The 23,014-nt window shown below is 39.9% G+C and overlaps 1 protein-coding gene across 1 annotated transcript; it reads right to left on the bottom strand.

Annotated features, from left to right (window-relative positions):
• Window positions 1–287: 287 nt before the first annotated feature.
• On the bottom strand, window positions 288–22,721 carry RNF32 (ring finger protein 32). Its single transcript, XM_063145735.1, has 8 exons — window positions 22,616–22,721; window positions 21,803–22,073; window positions 17,362–17,504; window positions 12,625–12,657; window positions 11,770–11,894; window positions 9,031–9,139; window positions 2,332–2,499; window positions 288–560 (listed from the first exon to the last, which is right to left on the bottom strand). The coding sequence occupies exons 1-8, from the start codon at window positions 22,637–22,639 to the stop codon at window positions 321–323; spliced, it is 1,113 nt and encodes a 370-aa protein (XP_063001805.1). The 5' UTR covers window positions 22,640–22,721; the 3' UTR covers window positions 288–320.
• Between the last annotated feature and the right edge of the window lie 293 nt (window positions 22,722–23,014).

Raw genomic sequence — 23,014 nt, forward strand, 5'->3', positions numbered from 1 at the left:
TGAGGGTATTCGGAACATAGGTTGCTCCCTTATAGTGAGTGAGACCATTAGTCCATCTAAGCCCAGTATTGTCGACACTGACTGGCAGCAGCTCTCCAGGATTTCAGATAGGAATCTTTTGTTGCCCTACCCAGAGATGCCGGGTCATAACAATACATCAACTTAGGCCAGTTGCAGCACTTTCCAGACATACATGCACCCACGGGGAGTAATCTACTTGAATGGCAACTTATGCTGAGATGCAAAATAAAAAATGATTTGAAAAGTTTTACTATTTCTGCTATTTTTAAAAACAAATATTGATATTTTATAGTAAATTGTTAGTCAAGAATTTTCTTCTGGTAACAGGAGCGGCATAAAGGACATATGGGTCTTTCTCCCAAGGAAAACTCTTCAAAAGCTTGAAGACAGGTACTATGAAACATGTGTGAACAGGAGAGCAGAATAGTCTGACGGCCGCAAGATTGAGAAATGTCTTGGGAAAATCCATCCTGAGGATGAGTAGGGTGGACAAGTGGCATAATACAAATTGGGCAGTCAACTATGTCTTGCCGGAATGCCTGAAACAAAAAGCAGAGTTAACCTCAGAAAATATTAGAGAGTGTAAATAGCAAAATTTCATACTTATGCATTTAAAATCCAAATGACACTATATAATATTTACCCAGCTTGTAAATTGTCATGTGTGGTCTAATCAGTCTCAGATTATTCCAAATGTTTCAATTATGGAATGTGGGGCAAATCCACATTTATAAAAATTTAGGAAAGATTTCTGCTGTATCATGTTAGTAGGGCTAATGCAGGAAATAAAGTAAATACATTTTGTTCTGGACAGAGATGCTGGAATTCTAAGATTGGTCATGGAGTTAAAGTTTCAGGAATAACTTTGCAAACAAAACAAAATTGTGAGGAGCTCTAAAAGACTCTGGCCCTTTCTGCACCTAAAGATTATCCCAGGCAAATGAAGGGATCGTCACTGCCTGCTCCCGGGATCCTGTGTGTCATTTGGATGCACAGGGATGATCCCGGGACGATCCTGGGAAAAAGACAGGTGTAGAAATGGTGTCTCTCCAAACTGGGAGAATGGGCATCAGAATGGCAAATGTGGTTCAGTGTAAGCAAGTATAAAGTGAAGCACATTGGAGCAAAACAATCAAGAATAAGCTGATGTGATTTTAGCTAGCAGTGACTGACCAAGAAAGTGATCTTGGGGTTGTGGACAGCTCCATGAAAATGTCAACCTATAGTGTGTGGCAGCTATGAAAAAGGCAAATTCCATGTTAGGCATAATTAGGAAAAATAATTGGAAATAAAATTGCCAATATCGTGTGCCCCATATACAAATCTATGGTACGACCACACTTCGAATACTGTGTACAATTGTGGGGTCCGCAGCAAAAAAGAGGATATTGTGGAGTTGGAAAAAGTGCAGAAAATAGCAACTAAAATGATCAAGGGGCTGGAGCATCTCCCCTATGAGGAGAATTTACAGCAACTGGGACTGTTTAGCTAAGAAAAAAGGTGAGGAAGAGGTGTACAAAATTAATCATTGTGTAGCAAAAGTGGATAGGGAGCCCTTTTTCTCCATCTCCTACTACTAGAACCTGGGGTCATCCCATGAAGCTGATAGGAGATTACGGTCAGGTAAAAGAAAGTACTTCACATAGCAGATAGTTAAATTATGGAATTCACTTCTACAAGATGCAGTGATGGCCACCAATTTGGATGGCTTTAAAAGCAGACTGGATAAATTTATGGAGATTAGGCTATCAAAGACGACTAGTCCAGATGGCTATATGCTACCTCCAGTATCAGAGGCAGTGAGCCTATGTACCAGTTACTGGGGAACAAGGGTAGGAGGATGCTGTTGTACTCATGTCCTGCTTGTGGGTTTCCCATAGGCAGCTGGTTGGCCACTGTGTGAACAGAATACTGGACCAGATGGACCCTTGCTTTGATCCAGCACGGCTCTTATGTTCTTAACATCAGTAGCTGGTCTTGCTGTCCGAACAAGTCACACTGATACTATTGTCTGTAAGGTTGGTATAGCAGAAGCAGTGTTGCACATGGAAAAGAAGAAAGGGATTATTCTAACTCCTTGTTCATGAAGTTGTGAACTCTGCCTATCCTACCTCACGAGTTTACTGTGACGACAAAATGTGAGCTATCTGTGAAGCACTCTGAACTGATAGAGGAGAAAGAGGAGGATACAAATGTGAATAATCTACACAAAAAAGGCTGCTAGAAGTCAAATTACAATGAAGTGCAGGAGTGAAGAGTTGGTGCCTAAGGTAGGTTGAGCCCAGATGCATTTCTGTCTCCAAAACCAACCTGCATTTGTATCTTTTCCCATTCAACTTCACTTATGAGTGGGCCCAAGGTCTTGTCTAGTTGTCTAAACACATCTTGGCTTGCAGCTACAGTAGAATCAATTTCAGAGAAGAGCTCATCTACGTGAGTATCATATGAATTCAATAATCGTTGGCAGATCTCTGTAAACTGAAGGGTGAGACAAAAGGTTTTACTCCTGTTAGTGGACCGTAATCGGCTACAAGCGGATATCTGAAGGGCCTATGGGGCATCAATGCCAGGGTTGCATCCATTTGGCTTAAATAGGGGTTACATAGCCTAACAAGAATCCACTGATTCTACGTTACCTTGCAAAAGTTGTAATCAAATTTAACACACACCTTTAGGTTGCTTTACTGTCAGCCTACAATTTCTTAAACATGGTATGCCAAAGTTGCCTGATATTCCAGTGGGAAAAGCTTGCTAGTATTGGTGATTAGATCCATGAGTGTAGTTTTAGAGTACCTACAATTGCCCTATTCACCAATGCTAATCACTACCTCCTATTAGTAAAGTAGGTGTGTTGCATGCAGACATGAAAGAAGGAACAAGGCTGAAGGAAGTCTCTCGCAGTGAAAGAAACACCAGTGGAGCAACTGGCCGCTGAGAATACACCTGTCATGCATACATTTTGTGAACCGCCCAGAGAGCTTTGGCTATTGGGCGGTATAAAAATGTAATAAATAAATAAATAAATAAATAAATAAATAAATAAATAAATTCTCCATCCACTTTCCCCGCCGTGTACAATCCTTTAAAGAAGGGGTGGGCAACTTGGGCTCTCCAGATGTTTTGACCTACTGCTCCCATCAGTCCTAGCTAACATAGCCAATGGTAAGGGATGATAAAAGTTGTCAGCCAAAACATTTGGCAAGCTACAAGCAGCTGCTTTAAAGCTCTGTATTTATATTGGCCACTGGTCCATCTAAATGAGCCCTGTGTATTCCACTTAACAGAGTTATTCCTTTGTCTCCAGTGGCCTTTTCCAGCCCTTGGATGCAAAATATTTGCTCTGCCATTGAACTATGGCTCCTCCCTCCTCAAGGAACAGATGCCAATACAACATTCATAAGCAAGTGAAGACTTAGTCTATCCACACTGCATTGTTTTCAATGGCATATCCTCTTTGATGTTCTTCCAAATGTACAATGTGTGCAATGTATCTGCATATGGATGCATATTTGGATGTGCTTCCTTATTCACAAAGGGCTGTGTGGGTGGAAGGCTGCATCTCCTTAGCTGGATTGAAATAGGGATGGGGGTGACCCATCTTCCATGAGATATAACACAGAGAGGTAGAAGCAAAATACAGTAATACTTTTTTTCTGGCTCTGCACTTGTAGCAACAGATTGTCTGCTCTCAAATTAATCTATCTGACTGTCAGGATCATCTTTGAAGGTCCCCCTTCAGAAATCAGGCAGGTGGTGACTGCTGATAGGGTCTGTTCTCTTGCAGTGCCATAGCTATCTTTGCAGTAAACTGCACCTTCTGGGTCAAACAGTAGCCAGGTTGGAGTAGGGGTCATTTTCAGAAGAAAACTGGCAGGGAGCTCCAGTCCAGAACACATTCCAGATCGGGGCCCTGCAGCTGCTTTTTGTCTAACATAAAAGCAGGCAGATTAAACATGCTTGTTTAAACACATGACTAACATTGTGTGTAGTTTGGCCCTCCGGTTGCTCTGTTATAAATGTGGCAGTACTCCAGGTAGGTGAAGTGATTTTCATGAGTGATATTTAATAGCTTTTTGCATGTCTCAAATCTCTCTAATTTTAAATGAAGAGACTCTGCTCATTAGAAAGTACACTGAGCTTTAAAATGGCTCACTTCTGGTTTGTATGCCAAGTTAACATACAGTTGTAAATTACAGACAATACGATGCTTATAGATTCACTTGTAAAAATATCCAAGATCCTTTGATAATCCCATTGATCATCAACTCTGACTTTGGTCTTAATGTAAATTGGACTAAAAATCAATGCCTTAGATCCTAACCTTTCCATGAAGAGTGTTCAGATTCACCGAACAGGTTTTTCCCACCTCCCTCTTCTCCTTGCTGTACCATGCCCCCACCCCCAATCTGTTCCTTGGTTGGAGGACCAACATTGGAATGATGTATGATATGGTGTGTGTAGTGGGGGGGGGGGGCTGCAGCTGAAGGTGGGAGTTGGCAGGAACACCCCCTCCCAACCTTTGCAGGCAACTCAGGATCCAAATCATTTATTTTTTCTTCAGAGGAAAAGTAATTCATTAACAGATAAAAACAGCACTTCTCCAATTTAAAAACGGGAGATCTTAATTTCCCCAAAAATGCTGTGTGGAAAACTGCTTGAGTAATACATTTTGTGTCTACTTTTGTGACCCCCATGCCCTTCAACTTGAACAATATGACAAAGTGAAGGCATTCTAAATGTTTTTATCTATAAGTAAAGCACCATCAGTCACAGGTTTTAGATGACGCCCAAGAACATGATTAAATAAAGATGCACACAAAGCATCAAGATGAACTTTGTCTGCCAAAGGGGAGCCCTTTTAAAGCAATCCATCTTTATGTCAGCAAATTGCTTACTAATGTGTTGACTTAAAAGTAAAATGAAAAGGCTGGAATTTACAGCGTATCAATGAATCAGTTGATAAGCTTTTACTGGTTTAATATCCTCCTAGCCTTGCTGCCTGGTGCCACATCAAGTTAGCAACAGAATGTTTGCCATCTCTATGTGATAAAGGAAGTCAAATGGCTAAACAAACTCCCAGACCATTCTGCAGTTTGTAAGATTTAAATTAAACTCTTTGGGAAGCAGTCACGTGGTGGGCAAGGAGGATACCAGAGTGAGCTGCACCATTTTACAAATAATATTAGCTTCCTAAACAAAGGTATGCATTTTTAGCTAGGTTAAAGATAATGTAACGCATTTGAAAAGATTTAATTACAGCAATAAAATACCTTACTTCAATTAGATGACATATACAAGCATAGTTTACAGATAAGGATCAAAGAACTTAACTACCTACTCACTGAATTCTAGGCAACACTTCACTTTCTGTATACATTAGTGTTAAAAATTAGCATACCTTGGTTGCAGTAACCTTTTGCAGCCCCTTTGATCTAAGTTAGTAAGATCATGAATTGGTTAATGTAAAAAGGCTACTGTACCACTGTCAGACAAATAAAATACACTCTACTTAACATTCCAAACACAGGGACTAACTGGAATTTCTTTACCAGTACAAAACCAGACTGTTGCTTTTGTGTGTTCTCTCTCTCTCTCTCTCTCTCTCTCTCTCTCGCTCGCACGCACACACACACACACACACACAGAGTTTACTGAGCCACCTTGCACATTACTTTGTATCTGTACCATTTGAGAAACAAAGACTTCCATTTTATAAAGTTTCTTTAGAAACAAGTCTCGTTTTGAAAATCATCTTTTTATACCTACTCTATATTTAGTCTTTAGCCTTTTATCATTTTAAATTTTGTAAACTGTGAAGAAATAATTGCATGGGCAGTATATAAATGTTGAAAATAAATAAAATAAAACGTTGATAGTGCAATGATAGGCAATGGAACTTACTCTCAGGTAAATGTGCAGAGGATTGCAGCCTTATGTGTCTTATGAAACTGACATTAAGCCTACAAAGACTGAAAGTGAGCAGCGCAACTTTCACTTGCTAATGAAATATATCCTTTTATTCCACATTTTAATGGAGATCTGTGTGCCTACTCCTTTATGTGTGGGTTGCAAAGGGAAACCCATTTTGTTCTGGTGCTTTAACTATGGAAGTCATGTTCTGTCTGCAAGCTATATAATAGGTTTCTAAAGTTGAAGCTGCTGAATCCATCAGTAGGTGCTTGTAGATAAGTAGAGGGTTCCACACAGCTGATGCTGAGAAAAGGGCAAACCTATGCTTTTGATTTGTACTGTTCATTGAGTCTTGTATGAGTGGGCTCAAGGCAGGGTAGGCTATACTGGAGGAATGAAATACTATCCGTCTTTCACGGGGCCATGCCTACTCTGGTCCTTTAACCAGACCATCTATTACAGCCTTCCTCAACCTGGGCCGCTCCAGATGTGTTGGACTGCATCTCCCAGAATGCCCCAGCTGGGGCATTCTGGGAGTTGTAGTCCAACACATCTGGAGCACCCCAGGTTGAGGAAGGCTGATCTATTAGATGCCAATTGCAGCTTCCTCCCTGGCTATTTGCAGGGCCCAAGGAAAATACAAAATACTGTTTGTGGCCCTTTCCCACATGCAGAGCTAAAACTGAGGGGTGGGATAGAGAATAGCTGAAATGGGAGTTGCACTTAGAGACAGTTAGAGGGCTACTAAGGGAGCTAAAGGAAGGAAGGTTAACAGAAAGGGGGTCAAAGCACCACAGTAGTACATAGAACGAACGCTCCGGAATGCAGGAAAAAAGAGGTTAGAAGAGAATGGATTAAAAAGTAAACACTGTCAAAATTAATACATTTTCCCACAGTTAATGTAACTTAATGAAGTTACTAAAACTATAAAAATGCCAGTGATTTTAGTTGTATACCCCTGTATTAGATAATGTCAAGGCCTTGACAGCTAAGGAAGAATTGGAGTGGAAGGTTTGATTTAAACAAAAATAATGAAAACATATGAAAATTAGGAAAGGGAAAAATGGAGGATTAGTCTTCAAGGCCTAAACACCCATTGCTCTCTGTCATTCAAATGAATATGAATGCTTCCTCGTGTAGGAGCTGTGGACACAGTCTGCATCACAGTCAGGTACTATGAACTCAAAAGCTTTGACTCAACCTACAGTTCTTTGTATTCAAAAAGTAATTATCTTTAATTCCCCCACTGCATCTTTTCAAGTTCTACAGATTTCCTTTTATGATAACGACTGAAATCTGATTAACATGTTATGTTTTGGGCATGTTAATAATATGTTTTGATAAAACGACCTTGAGGTGATTTCGCCATATCAGTTTTGTTTAAGAAATGTATTGTTTGAATATGCCCTCACATGGTGAGAGCTGGTATTTACTGGGACAGAGCAGAACATTGAAAGCAGTGGTTTTTTAACTAGGCGAGGGAACATTCAACCAATATATCATAAGTTGCAACTGACAGTAAAGTCATCATAGGGTGATTTTGCTACATCAAAGAGCAACATGAATCAAGCCTGAAAAGTCAGAGAGTGCAAGAGAGCACAGGAGGGAAGAAACCCTCAGCCAGAGGTGATGGATTCTTGTTATTATCATTTAATGTGTGTGTTTTCTTAGTGAACCCATACAATGACCCAGGTCACACAACCACCGCTGCATGTTTAAGCCATGGTGAGCCAGAGTGTGTATGGGCAGTTTTTGAATATTCAAGCAGCAGCTTGTGTCATCCGAACCCGGGCAGTGTGGGTGGTGCGAGGCCATGTGGAGGCTGATTGTGCAAATGGGCCCATCTTGTAACTACTTTGTGTCTCTAATGCTCTGGAATGAACACACTCATGCTCACCCCTAGAAATGGAAAAGAAGCCCTTTTTTGGCACTGAATCCATCACTAGGGCATTGAAAATGGTCCACTTACAGAATGTGGCTTTGCCCAACAATTAAATATTTCCAGGAGAATATAGTTGAAGAATTCTATGGAACTGCAAATGCAACATACCCACAGAATCAAGTAAAAAGTATTTTAAATCATATGAATTATTTCTTTTGTGTGATAGGTAGCCACTACACACGAAACAGTTGCCCTATATGAACGTCACTTGAAATTACTCCACATGGTAACATCCTCAAGTTAATTTTCTGTAGTAGGTTGCTATACAGAGTGGAGGAATTCCTTCACATCATCCCAAATGAAAAGTTCAAAAATAAAACCAAAATTAAATTTGAAGCACTGTAACTATTAAGCTTTTCCACCATGTGCTGCACAGGAGAGAGAGAAAGTAGAAAACTTAGGTGTAAGTTTAAGAAAACAAACCTCATATAGAAGAAAGATTCTGCAGCTAATAAACCAGTCTTTATTTATTTATTTAATTTCTAAAGTCTTGGATTAGAAGCAGATTTAGTTATACTTAAAGTAGACCCATTGAAATCAGAGTTGACTCTAAGTATGACTAAGGCCTTAGCTAGACCTACCTTATAGTCCGCGATGGAGGAGGGAAGATCTCGCGTTGTGATTAACGCGAGATCCCTCCTCCGTTTACACGTGAGGCGCGATGACCTCAGGAAGAGAGGCGTCACGCCCGCCATTTTAATTTTTTTAAAGAAACAGGAGCGCACAGTTGTGCGCAAAGGTAGGTCCTTTTTTAAAAAATAATTTAATTTCCCTACTCCTCACCCCTGATGGTCACAGCGCTCCTGAGGAGCGCTGCACTCCGTGTGTGGCTCTCCACGAGGAATTGCGTGGAGCCAGGTCAAGCCGCGGCAATGGGCCACATGTTCCGCCATCTCAGGCTCAGCCCGGGACTGTGGAAAAAGTGGGCCCAAAGGGGAGGGTGAGATCCCGGGGCAAGGGAGGGATCATCTCTCCCTGATCCCAGGATCCCTTGTGCATCATGTGGATGCACAGGGACGATCCCGGGGGTCGCCCCGGGATAAGTTATCATTTATTCGAAGTTATTTGATGGATCTTTGCTTTTGTAGAACAATAATGCATTTGGGGCAGGAGGGACAGGAACACCACAATTAAGAAATTTAAAATGCCAAACATACCTTTTCCTCAAAGAATTTTTTTCTTAACTTGGTATCTTTTGGAGGCACTGTATTTCTTAGATTTTTATACCATTTTCTAACAATGTGTCCCCTCCAGAAAGCTTGAATTCTGTGACATGGAAAAATACAGATCTTTCACAAATCCAAAAACCCAGAATAGAAATAAGTGCATAATTAAGGTTTGCAAGCTTTAAATTAGTTTTTGTGGTGTCTCCCAGCTTGGGACAAGAAAGTAGAATAGAAAACCGTTCATTTCTGTCAGCAGTGGCTGCTTTACAAGAATGGCTCACCACTGAATTTGCTCAGCACAGCTGGTGCTATCTAATGTGGCCACAATGCATACACAATGCATCTGAATCGCATATTTCCCACCATTACTGAAGCATGGCAGACTCTCTAGCATTAAAAGAGGCATTCCTAGGCTAAGGCTAGACATTTCCGATTTAATTATTTCACACCAATTATTACTAAGTTAGAAAGATTTTCTATAGTTAGTAATATTATTCAAGCCTTTAGGGACATTGCCAGTTATTAGTTAGTGACATTATTCAAGAACTGCTTAGAGAATTTATTATATTAAGTGGTGTGCAAATATTTCTAATAAATAATCCAGCCTTTTTAAATGTTTAAAATCCTGCCAGCTGGTTATTTGTGGTACGTGCATTGTCAAAACTACCATCCAAAGGAGGACTTCCCATTCCTCCTGCAGGACAGATAGTCAGGAGGTGGGGGTCAAGGAGGGAATCTTGTTTATTTTCTTTAAGTCAGGCTAGATACGTATTGCATTGATCAAGCACCTAATATTCAGGATTTAAAGGGTGGGGGATAAGGAAAAGGACCACAAAATGGTAGGGAAGCACTGATATTTTGCTGACACCATTGCATCTGTTCATGGTCATCCAGTGGAGCTGTTTCAGGCAGTCAAAGGCCTCCTCAGTGTAGGCTCTGGGATGTAATCAGCTTGAACCCTTGAAGGTTTGCTGTTGACCATTTTACAGGTAAAGATACTCCTATCTTGGGTGATTTGGGTGCTTTTGTTTTGACAAAGCCAGAGAAGCATGAGACTAGTGTATCATTTAATTACATTATTCCAGATACCTTCCAGCTTGTGCAAAATGAGGATGTGGACAAACTACTTGGAGGATTGAGACCCATCCCTGGTTCTCTGGACACTTCCCAATTCTGTCTTGTGAAATCTGCCAGGGCTGGGCTGGATATTTGGATCTTGGATATGGTTAATGCCTCCTTGAGGAATGCCACGATTCCCACATGCTTAAAGGAAGCAGTGGTGAAGCCACCACTGAGGAAACCTAAATTAGATCCATTGGTTTCCACCCAGTGCTTTCCTGACCAACATGTTGCAGCATATATTGACTTATCAGCTTCAGACAGCATTGGATGATGCAATTTATTTAGAACCAGGATGCACAATCTTTTCAGCTGTGAGGGCTGCATGCACAAACATGTGTATGTACACATATAAACACATGAGTAAAATTATTTGTATCAGGATCGCTGGAGTTGGGGGTGGTGAGAAGGTTAGCAATTGGTGGTGGTGGAAGTGGTAGCGGCAGCCAGAACAACAGTACAATTGGTGGGAAATTGGGTGGGAATTTGATCAGGGCACCCTAGTGGGGCACAATTAAGGACTTGGGGGGAGCATGTAGTCTGGGATGCAGGATGTGCACTTGATTTAGATCTTTTCAATCTGGCTTTGGGCATGATACTGGGATGGAAACAGCCTTGATTGCCCTGGTTAATGTCTTATACTGGGAACGAATGGAGTGAATAAGACTTGGTTGCTCTTCCTGGACCTCTCATTGGCTTTCAATACTACCAACCATAGTATCCTTCTGGATCATTTATCTGGGTTGGGCTTAAGAGGCCTGGTGTAATGGTGGTTCTGGTTCTTCCTGGGAAAGTGGCCTCAGAAGGTCAATCAATTTATTGAAGGCAACCAAATACAGGTTTTAGCCAATTACATAGACAAAAGTTATACACAGAATATAAAAGTGTGTCATATAAAAAAGAATAGATAAAATTTATAAAATGTTAAAACATACATGCACATACAACTAAAACCTTACATCTCAAAGTAGGCCACATGAGTTTGTCTAAGCTAAGCAGCCTCAGAAGGTGGTGCTGGGGAATTAGAATCATAGAATAGTAGTGTTGGAAGGGGCATATAAGGCCATCGAGTCTAACCTCCTGCTCAATGCAGGAATCCACCTGACAGATGGTTCTCCATTTTACCCCAGGGCCATTGCTAAACTGCTATAAATAGCTGGTTTGTGTGTGATGTCATAAGCACCAGCCAAAGCATCCTCTGGTATTTGTACTGCCACAATCCACATAGCATGCATCAACACTTAGAATTGGGGGGAACTACAATTTTTACTAGCTTGTAGCCCGAGAACTGGGAAACGATTCCTTGGAATGTTCTTGAACCCCTTCCCCCAAATAATTTTCTGAACAAAATCCACATTAATTTTAAATTTACTCACTCTCCAGTTCAAACTGAACATTTATGTGAAAGTTTTGCATCATTACTTAAGTATAAAACTGTTAGGTGAGATGGTAAAATAATAATAATACTCAAGTCTTTGAAGTACCATTCTCTAATTCTGGAGTGTTAAAAATGCATCCATCAGTGCACTGCACAGTATTTTCTATGCATGCAGGCTTTTCAACAAGTATTTCTCAGTGAAAACTGTTTTGTCATTTGCCAGTCATCCTTACCTTGTAACACACTTTATTTTAAATAGGCGTGCTCCATCATGAATTACTCGGGTCTGATACTGGATCTTTCTACACATTGGACAGGTCTTTTTACCTGCAAACCTTTCAAAAGCTTTCAAGCATGCCTGGAAAAATAACATTCAGCATTAACTTGAAATTAGTCACCATTTCACCCCCCTCCCCCGCTGATTTATTCACAGAATTTGTGGATGCAGGATGTGCATGGGTTGCTCAGTGGCAGGAGTAAGGGAATGTCATGATGCTTAAATTATGGAAATACATTATTCCAAAGTAATGAAGTTGGGATGGGGTGAAGGAGCTCCTGATCTATCCCTGCTTTTCCACGTTTCCCAGAAGCTTTATGCCGTTCTTATTATAACAGAGTGGAAGCACTGCTCAGACTTTATATTGCATTAAGCAGGTCTTCATCAATTAACAGGAATATAATTTTATATTAATAAACTGCTGTAATTGAAAACTATGAGGCAACTATGATAAACAAACAGCTACTTACTGTTAAATCTTTCAAACTGTTTATTCTGAGACAGGCTGCAATGCTATGCCAGGTTACATGTAGTTAATGTTCATTGGCAATAACTAAGACATAGGGAGCATAACTACATGTAGCCTTGGTATTTAAATGTTTGCCTTTGTTCATACAAATGATAACGTTTCAAAACATGATAAGGGACATTGTCTCAAAACAGTATCCTGAATTGTTTCAAATTGTGTAGATTAGAAACAATAGACTTATTTCAGCACTTTAAATTCACATACATTTATGTCACAATCCATTTTAAAACACTGATTTGATGCACATTTCACTTTTAGTAGATAAAGGCAAGGTTTACTCACTCTGTGAAACACATGAGAACATGAAAGCAAAACCTGTTCAAAGAGAATAAAAACACCTCATGAAACTTAACCTCATAGGAAAAAAAGTGTAATACTCTTATTATAATTAATGAACGTTTCCAAATGCAAGACAGATAAATAGTAGCTTTCATTGCAACAACAGACTATTTTAGGGTTCAATTGCAATGTTTAAATTCTTCTTCTAGCAAACCTTACATTAACATTTTGGGAGCTTTGGCTAGAAAAATAATCTGCAACTTCAAATCAAGAAAGAAAATTTAGTGTAAGATTTTAAAACTCCATTTAATTTGAAAAAAAAAAAAAACTAGTTTGCCATGTGGCACTGGGGTAGGGGAGCAGAGACTATACAAATCCAAAGCCTTGTCTGGCATGGGTAAATAACTGCATAATCCTCTATATTCTACATCTTATTTAAGAGGGGCTTTGTAATTTATTTTTGCACAGCTCTATACTACTGTTGCTGCACATCCTCATTCACACACACGAACTTGCGTTCATACACATGTAATTATGAAAGTGGGACTAAGGGGACATTTACCAGAGGGGTGGTACAAACACAGCAGATATATGCACTGTGTTTCAACAATGTGGGGATAACTACTTCTAAAGTGGGCAAATAAGTTCAAACAAATGATACAATCCAAAAATATAGACTTTTAAAAAACAAATATTGTAATCTCATGTTTTAAGCAAGCTACACTTAACCCTTACATTTTTAAACACAAAGCTAGCATGGTTATATTATAATGTTATTTAATAAATAAATGTTTAGGCTGGGGACACTTCGGTGCTATTGTTGTGCCAACACAGAAGCATGATGTCATATTGGTGTTGTCAGTAGACAGGATGATACAAATGTTTAGGACTGCAGAGTATTAGAGCATTAATCATATTGGATGTGGAAGAATTAAAAAACCTTGCAGTGAATACAGTTTCCACTATTTCAAAATAATGCATTGATATGTAGTTTCCTAACCTATATTAACTTTCCCCCTTATTGCAAGTAGTTACAATATTCACAGTACAATCCAAAGGCCTAAAAATGATCACGCGGCATGCCTTTTACAATATGATAATAACAATAAAACAATCCTTTGTGAAAAGGATGTGTGTCTTCTTGAGTACGCCAAAATGAAGGGGTTAAAAAGGTAATAGCTGAAAGGAGAACCAGAAGTATTTTGGCTTTATTTTCTTCCAAGTGTAAAATCTGTGAAAATAGCCACATTTTTTTAAAAATCAATTAATAAACTTGCTTACATTTTTCTGAGCTAAATGCATAATAAATGCATTCTCCTCGTACCACCTTGATAGCCTGATCCTATGGACCATTCCACTATCAAATAAGTCATTTTACTGAAACACCACAACACCATAAACTCTGCAGGGCCCTCCCAAATCCATGTCCTCTGGTCTGCAGGTGACTTGGAGAGGAGAAAGGAAAGGAATCCCCTTGTTATCTCTGTTCTGGGATAGAAGGTAACAAAGGGTTCTGGCTGAGTGTGCTTTGCTCATCTCACACCTGCCCCATGTGGTGCAGGTGAGGACAAAATAAGGCTGGCAGTGCACTAAGTTGGCACTTTCAGGAACTACCTGAGTCTGGACCACAGGGCTCAGCAGACTCTGGAAGTGACACCCAAGTGTGCTCTGCTGATCCCTTGGCTATCTTATGTGAGGCCAGTGGCTCACTCAGCCAGCGTGCTTATGAAGTCCTGAAAGCGCCACACGAGTGCGCTCTGTTCATCCCTCCACCTCCCTGTATTGGAAAGGTAAGAGATGAGCAAATCGGACCAGGGGATGGGCTCCAGCCTCAGATGTCATCCAGCCTGTGTGTGGGATCCAGTGGGCAATCTGGCCCCTGGAACCAATGTGGTTTCCTCCCCCTGACATAGTGCAACATCATGACCTGTGATGTGATCACAGGTCATGTTCGCTCTTGTTCCCGGGCAGCTGAACGCCTTTGGCGTAAGACCAGGGACCGGGCAGACTTTGTCCATTACAAATTTGTACTTTCCTCTTTCTCTTCTGCCATCTCACTGGCCAAACAGCAGTACTACTCAACGCTGATCCAGTCAAATGCTAGGCATCCTCAGCGGCTCTTTGCGTCCTTCAATTCTCTTCTGAAGCCTAATCCGCCATCTCTCCCCGCCTCTCTGTCTGCTAACAACTTTGCCTCTTTTTTCAATGCTAAAATCCAAACTATCCGCTCTGATCTGGCCAGCTCTGCTCCTCTTCCAGTTCCTGTTCCTCATCTGTCAGCTCCTCCTGCAAATTTCTCTGCGTTTCCTTCGGTCTCTGCGGATGAACTGTCTACAATACTGCGCTCTTCGAAGCCTTCCACTTGTTCTCGTGATCCGATTCCTTCTCGCGTCTTTATTAATCTTATTCCTGCTATCCTCCCTTCCTTGCTACATATTATTAATCTTTCTCTGTCCTCTGGTTCATTTCCTTCTGCTTTTAAACATGCTACAGTCTCTCCCATTCTCAAGAAACCTACTCTTGATAGGCTATCTCTGTCTAACTACCGACCTGTCTCTTTGTTGCCGTTTGTTTCAAAGATCCTGGAGCGTGCGGTCTACTCTCGCTGTCTTGACTTTCTTTCTAGTAACTCTGCTTTGGATCCATTTCAATCTGGATTCCGTCCTCTGCATTCCACCGAAACAGCCCTTACTAAGATCACCAATGATCTCCTTACTGCCAAGTCTAAAGGCCATTATTCCGTTCTTATTCTCCTTGATCTAACTGCAGCCTTTGACACGGTTGATCATGATCTTCTCTTAGATTCCCTTCATGACCTTGGATTTTGTGGCTCTGTCTATAACTGGTTTGCCTCCTATCTAGCGGGTCGCTCTTTCAGCGTGTTGACTAATGGCAGCTCGTCTTCCTCCTTTCCCCTTTCAGTAGGGGTTCCGCAAGGCTCGGTGCTTGGCCCGTTGTTGTTTTCCTTATACATGTTGCCCTTGGGCAAGCTTATTCAATCTCATGGTCTCCAATATCATCTGTACGCCGATGATACACAACTATATCTGTCATCTCCGGAACTTTCTCCTGATGTTCACGATCGTATCTCGGCATGTCTTTCAGATATCTCAGCTTGGCTGCTTCATCGTCGCTTGAAGCTTAACATGGCAAAGACTGAATTGCTTGTTTTTCCTCCTAAACCTTCTCCTCATCTCTCATTCTCTCTTACTGTCAATGATGTTACGCTTACTCTGGTCAAGGAAGCTCGTAGCCTTGGCTTTATCTTCGACTCCTCTCTCTCCTTTATTCCTCATATTGAGGCAGTAGCTAAATCTTGTCGATTTTTCCTGTATAATATTGCCAGGATTCGATCATTTTTGTCTGTCTCTTCTGCCAAGACGCTTGTTCATGCACTGGTTATTTCACGGTTGGACTACTGCAACCTTCTTCTCTCTGGCCTTCCTTCTTCTCACATCAGTCCGTTGGTTTCTGTTCACCACTCTGCCGCAAAGATCATCTTCTTAGCACGCCGCTCCGACCATGTTACTCCGCTTCTGAAATCTCTTCATTGGCTTCCAATTCACTTCAGAATCCAATATAAACTTCTCCTGTTAACCTTCAAAGCTTTTCACGGTCTAGCTCCTTCCTATCTCTCCTCTCTCATCTCACACTATTGCCCCGCTCGTGCTCTTCGCTCCTCTGATGCCATGTTTCTCGCCTGCCCAAGGGCCTCTACTTCCCTTGCTCGGCTTCGTCCATTTTCGTCTGCTGCCCCTTACGCCTGGAACGCTCTTCCAGAACATTTGAGAACTACAAGTTCAACCACAGCTTTTAAAGCTCAACTAAAAACTTTTCTTTTTCCTAAAGCTTTTAAAACTTGATGTTGTGCAGACTTCTACTGTTACTTTCTACTGTTAGTTTTTCCCTACCCTGTGCCTGCTTACCCTTCCCTGTACCTGTTGGCATTCTCTTCCCCTCCTTATTGTTTTACTATGATTTTATTAGATTGTAAGCCTATGCGGCAGAGTCTTGCTATTTACTGTTTTACTCTGTACAGCACCATGTACATTGATGGTGCTATATAAATAAATAATAATAATAATAATAATAATGATGGTGCCACATACTGATCTGGGACATCAAGTAGGAGAGGCGGTATGAGTCAGTGCTATTACAGCGGTGGCCACCTGCACTAGCTTGTGGAGCATTCCACAATTAAGCGGAAATAAGTTTTCTTGCCTGTTAGGAAGAAGGGAGAGAAGGAAAGCACAGAAAACAAACAAAGAAACAAACAACAACAAAAAGGAGAGGTAGATTTGGAAGTAGCATTTATTATCTGACGTTAGCCCAAGATTTTGACCAATAATCTTCTTCGGTAATCTTTGTATCTCTGGATATATGACAAGGCCTGAACCTGACCTGTTTCTAATAGCTATACAAGATACATAGTGTCAGAAAGCAGAAAAGATGTTGCCAGTTCTTTGCTGACAGTTTCCATTATTGCTCAGGTACATTCGCCCTGGCTTAAGGAACTGTTTTAACGCTTTTAGTGCACAAATTCAACAAACATGTCCTTGGTGCACATGTAGCTACAAAAAGAAAAATCATGTGTACCACTCCAAAGAAGCAAATCAATATATTACACATACAGTTAGCCTTTCCCAACTGCGCTTATCCAAGTTTTGACTGTGATTTCAGTCAATATTTCAACATATTTATAGGATATCTGCCAAAACACCAAAAAGATGGATTAAATACCTGTGGCTGAAGTGCAAATTCTTCTCTGCATATGGCACAAGGCTGAACAGAATCTCCTTGATTTATGGACCGTTGCTTCACATGTTCCCATTCCTCCATGGTTAGTGGCTTAGCAGGAGGTTCCGCCAACCCCAGTTTCTGAGCTACAGACAAAGCCCGTAATATGTTAATGAAACTTATGTCATCATCCCAGAGTGCGGGACACGGAATAATGGGCTCAAGTTACAGAAAGCCAGATTCCGGCTGGACATCAGGAAAAACTTCCTGTTAGAGCAGTACGACAATGGAACCAGTTACCTAGGGAAGTTGTGGGCTCTCCCACACTAGAGGCATTCAAGAGACAGCTGGGCAGCCTTCTGTCAGGTATGCTTTAAGGTAGATTCCTGAATTAAGCAAGGGGTTGGACTCGATGGCCTTATAGGCCCCTTCCAACTCTACTATTCTATGATTATTTCTTCATGGGAGATTCCTTGCTTTCATGTATATTTTTAAAAAGTCATATAAGCACATATATCCATTAGATATACACTGGAGTCCTTGGAGGGTATTGTAGCTCTTATTCCACCATAATTTGGAAGGGTCTCATGAAGGTACTAGCATATTAGCCAATCCATTATTATTTTTTAAAAAAAGATAGCACAATAAGCAGTGAAAAGATCGAATCCTGTTGGAAAGAGCTTTGGGGGGCAGCAGAGTCTGGCTTTCATTCCACGAAGTATCACCAGAAGTTAGTATCATTAAAAGCTTTGACCGACATGAATATATGCACACATGAACATATGCACACAGATACACACTCTAATGATATATATTGAATCTACCAGAATTTAACATGGTCTGCGTGTAAAAATCTAGCTTTATATAAAATATTAATTAACAGTGCAATCCTAAGCATTCTACTTAGAAACAAGTCCCACTGTGTTAAATGAGATTTACTCCCAGGTAGGTGTGTATAGGACTGCAGCTAATTTGTTTTATTTACTTTTAAGCCTCAATTGTTCAGGTAGGCAGATGTGCCATCTGAGAGAGGAATTTAACAGGTAAGCTGCATTTTTCTCAGTCAAGCAGTACCTTTGAAAACTCTTCATTGAAGTTAGTAGCTGGGAGAAAATGCAGTGCTGGATGGCAGTGAGCAAAATACAGAATCAAAATTAGAACGGTAAGATCTTACTCGGTGGATTTCAAATCATACTTAAAATTCTAAATATACCTGGAAACTACCCCACATATATTGCCTTATAGAAAGAGCATTGAAAGAGTTAAATGAATTTCTCAGAAACTCAGGTTGGTCTGTCATAACAGAAAGATGTGATTCTGGCTGAGTGAAGACCTTTGGATAGACATCTATAGGATTGCACCATTGGTCATCTAGTCAGTTCAACAAACTGTTCATTGAAGGGTTTGTTAATTCTCTTTCATTAGTGAAAGATCTAGCAGAGTTGAATTGTTATGAGCTGTCCAGAGAGCTTTGGCTATTGGGTAGTATAGAAATAAATAAATGCATAAATAAATGTTTCTTAGAATCCTTTCTCATACCCTATATTTATTCATTGACTTTCTTCTTACACTGTACAGCATTGACCCTGTTCAGAAGATGGCTTTAACCACGGTTCTTAAGGCTTTTTGGCTTAAGCACCACTGCTTAAGGTGTCTTCTGAACAGGGCCAGTGACAGCTTGATCTGGTTTTGGCCTATATGATGTGACTGCACCACAGATCCCATCCCACTCCAGCAGTTCTTCATCAACTCATAGCTGAGACTGAATTGACCAGCTCTATGGGGCAAATCCTACTCAGATCTCTTTCTACTTTGCGCCAATATGTAACCAACCTAATATCTTATGAAGAAAACATTCCCTTAGATAGCCACTCCTATTTAACGTGCCACACAAGACTGCACATTCAGGATTTCATTACTTGTCCAGACAGGGCAATACAAGTCTGATCAAAAATGGCCCATCCTATCACAACTGGACAAGAACACATGGGTGTACAATGGCTTGGGCATTTGCTATGCAGTGCAAAGTTGGGATACAAGTGATTTTAATAAACAAACGTAAGATAGTTAACTTTTGAAATGTAAGACTGCAATGCTATATTGCCTTACCTACTATTAGAACTACAATTGAACTAACTAGGGCTTACTTCTGAGTAGGCATATAAAAGATTGCACTGTGTGACACTTCTATTTTTTTAAAAAAAATCCACTTAGGATATTATCAGAAAGAAGACTGCAACAAAAGAATTCAAGCTGGTAGTGAACTGTGAGTGTATGGGTTGACATGGAGGTCCATGCTGTAGGAACCAAGATGTGCGCAAACCTTAAATAAATATTATCCACTGTAAATTGTGGAACCGCAATAAGCCCTTTGTCCAAAGAAGTATGTGATTGCCCACCTCCAAATCTTAATGAGCATCCAGTCACTTATCTTTACATTCTGCACTTATCTTTCACTTCTTGGGAATCAGCAAATAGACTTGAATTTTGCAACAGACTTTCAATTTAAGGATAATATTTTAATATTAATATTACAAGATTGCAGTTCTTTTGCAGATTTCCCAAATGGCTGTGCTGCAACATTCAAATGGGTGTCCTAATTCAAATTGCTCTTCCTATACTTATTTCAGCACAATTAAATGAACTTTTAACCGAGCCAAATCCATTCATTATTAAATTGTAACTGGTCTCCTGTTTTCTTAGGCCCCTGGCTCCTACTTACCTGGGTCATTGCTTTTCCTATCCTCAACTCCTCTGTCTCCTCAGACACTCTGCAGCGCAACCAAAAACAGCTAGCAACTATTGTGCACATCCACCTCTCTGTGACATTAGTGCACCTCTGCCAATCCCTGCCAGAGGCTTATTGTCTTATCCCTAAACCATGCAATATAGATTTGGATATAGAGCGAAATTTCTGTTGCTTTTCTCAACCTTTGCGGTAGTTGGGCTTTGTTCTGCAATGATTCCATTCTACCAGCTTTCTCTGAAGAGAATACATTTAAGAGATTCTCTTCAGTGCAACTCCAATAATTTTGTGGATCATGAACTGATGTTGCTTTGGCTTTCACTGTTGTTTCAGGACACATCTGTAATGTATTGATACATACACACACGCACACCTCTTACACACCTTCTAAGTGTTTATGTGCCTGCAGGATTGGACTTTTTTATGGCACAATCATGAAATGGAAAATCACAGCTTTTAAAAACAGTTAAGGGTGGGGGTTGTGAAGAGGGAGGAGACCAAAAGTTAGCTAGCTAAATATATTTCTATTATTGGGTTAATAAGAGTGACGTACAGAAGTGTAGAGAAAACCAGAACAGTGTAAAAGTGGCAGCTGGGCAGGTCTTCCTGCTTGTCAGTCAGATAATATAACATGTTATCTCATGGCAATATTATGTGTTGCCTCTCCAACTCCTGTTTCCTGAGGCAGGATTCTAAGCTTCTGCAGCCATGCATTTTATTATGAGGCATGCTTGCCATTTCTTGATTTGAAGTAGGTGTTTAACTACAGGCATTATTCATGGGTTTGCCCCCAAATCATTAAGAAAATATGACTTGTTAAGTTTTGAGCAAGGGGTAGGTAAAGGTTAACTTTAAAAAATTATGCCCAGACTAGTAACTGTCTTTTATAAAAGCAATAGTTGTTCAACTTTTTGTCCCATTTATAGTAAGAATTTGACTCTAGATGGTGCTAATGCAGCTTCATTGCACGGTATTTTCAGTCACTGATATAAAGAACGTTCTTCCTAAATGGATTTTTATGACTAGTAGACTAGTATTTTGTGATCCTTTAGCACAGTGAAAATCAGTTTACATATATAAAGATAGGAAAAAACATTCATTGTTTAGGGCATTACTCTTTAATCTAAAGTCTAAGCTACTGGAAACAATTTACACATTATGTTTTATGCACATGTATGTAGTCCTAGTCTTCCTGAGATTTTATTTTTTCGTCTAAGTGAACAGTATATATGAACAGGATAAACAAAGATGTCATCATCAGCAATTTCCATAATCCTAGTGGCATTTTTTTGACTGCTGAAATCAATTTATTTCTGCTGATGATAATGATGAACACCTTAGTTCATACATTAGGTTTGCCTTCAGATACAAAAGAGATTTTGTTGGCCCTAATCTTTAAAGTTTCCTTCTATGTGCCATATTTAGAACCTCCAGGTTCAGAGGCAGTATATCTTAGAACAGCAGATGCTCAGGCAAACAGGGTAGAGCTGTTCTCTTCATGTCCTACTTGTAAGCTTCCAAGAAACATCTAGCTGACCCTTGCTGGAAAGAGATGAACTGCAGACTACATGGATTTGCTTGTAAGAACCAGCAAGGCTCTTCTGTTGTGTTGCAATACGTAAAAGAACATCTGCTTACGGTAATCTAATTAGTGTTCTTAAAAAGCAAAAGTTTACACACTGGAACATAATGATTTACCTAAAGTGAGAGGTTGAGGACAAGAATCAAGAACATATTCCTTTTCTGGATCTTCATTTTTTTGCTGGCGACTGCTTCTTTTCCTTAGTCCAGTATCTACTACTGCTCTGGTTGTCTTTTTGTTCACACGTCTGTATTTAGCCTTTTTACTCTGTGTCTTTGACTTAAAAGGATCTGCTAATGAAAGATTCTGCAGCTGAAGGTTATGTAAAATCTGATCTTGTAATGCCACAGCAGTAAGTGCTACAGACTCTTGTTTGCAGGAACTCCCCTAAATAAAGTTTCATAATTATTATTATAAATTACTTCTGTATGTGTACGTTATGTACAGCATATTAAACAACAAAAGAAATTCAGCCCTTAGCCAATGATTTTTTTAACTTGACAGAGGCTTTATACCCATACAACTCCCATGCTTGAAGTCTTACTAATATACAATTACTGTAATATGAAACATAAGATTGATGTTTGACACATCCTAACTTTAACTTATATAAAGGCAAAAGAAATCTTTGATTTATCATTTATATTAAATAAAATAGCAGCAATTTTTAAACTTTTAATTACTGAACCCATAATTATTATTTGCAATAAACTCATTATGAACTATAAAAGTTTGACATGCCTAAACATATTTTGTTTCAATGTAATTAAAAACAAAACCTAAGGCTACTCTTGCCTTCCAAAGCAATTGCACATTAAAAAAACATGTCAGTAGATAATATTCTATATACATTAAATTGGCCTATTTATAATGCCTTATTTTAAAGGCTACATCTTTTAGCGTGTTTTACAACCATAGGACCAGTGCACCTTGTAATATTTCTTTTGCATCATGGAACTGGAGGCAGTGATGTTTTCCTTATTTTCAATGCAGAATGATGAGCAACTGATCTGAACTATTGATAACACACACTGACATTCGTGTATTCCTGAAACAACAAACACAAACATCAGAGGAGTAACTGGCACAACAACTCAAACTGTAGGCGTATATGTAACTGCATGGGCAAACGGAGCACATGAACCTATTACACTGTGATTTGCTTCCAACATTACAGTTGACTGCCGCAGAAAAGGTACATGCATTTCTGCTGGCACAGGTGTAGTGATCTTTCTTCTTAAATGTCCTAATAGCTTACCCCCAATACTGTCTCCACTTCTGGACACTGCAGTTTAAAAAGGATAGTGACAAACTGGAACCTGTCCAGA

Source organism: Elgaria multicarinata, chromosome 1 (genome assembly GCF_023053635.1).
Source record: "Elgaria multicarinata webbii isolate HBS135686 ecotype San Diego chromosome 1, rElgMul1.1.pri, whole genome shotgun sequence".
Lineage (NCBI taxonomy): Eukaryota > Metazoa > Chordata > Lepidosauria > Squamata > Anguidae > Elgaria > Elgaria multicarinata.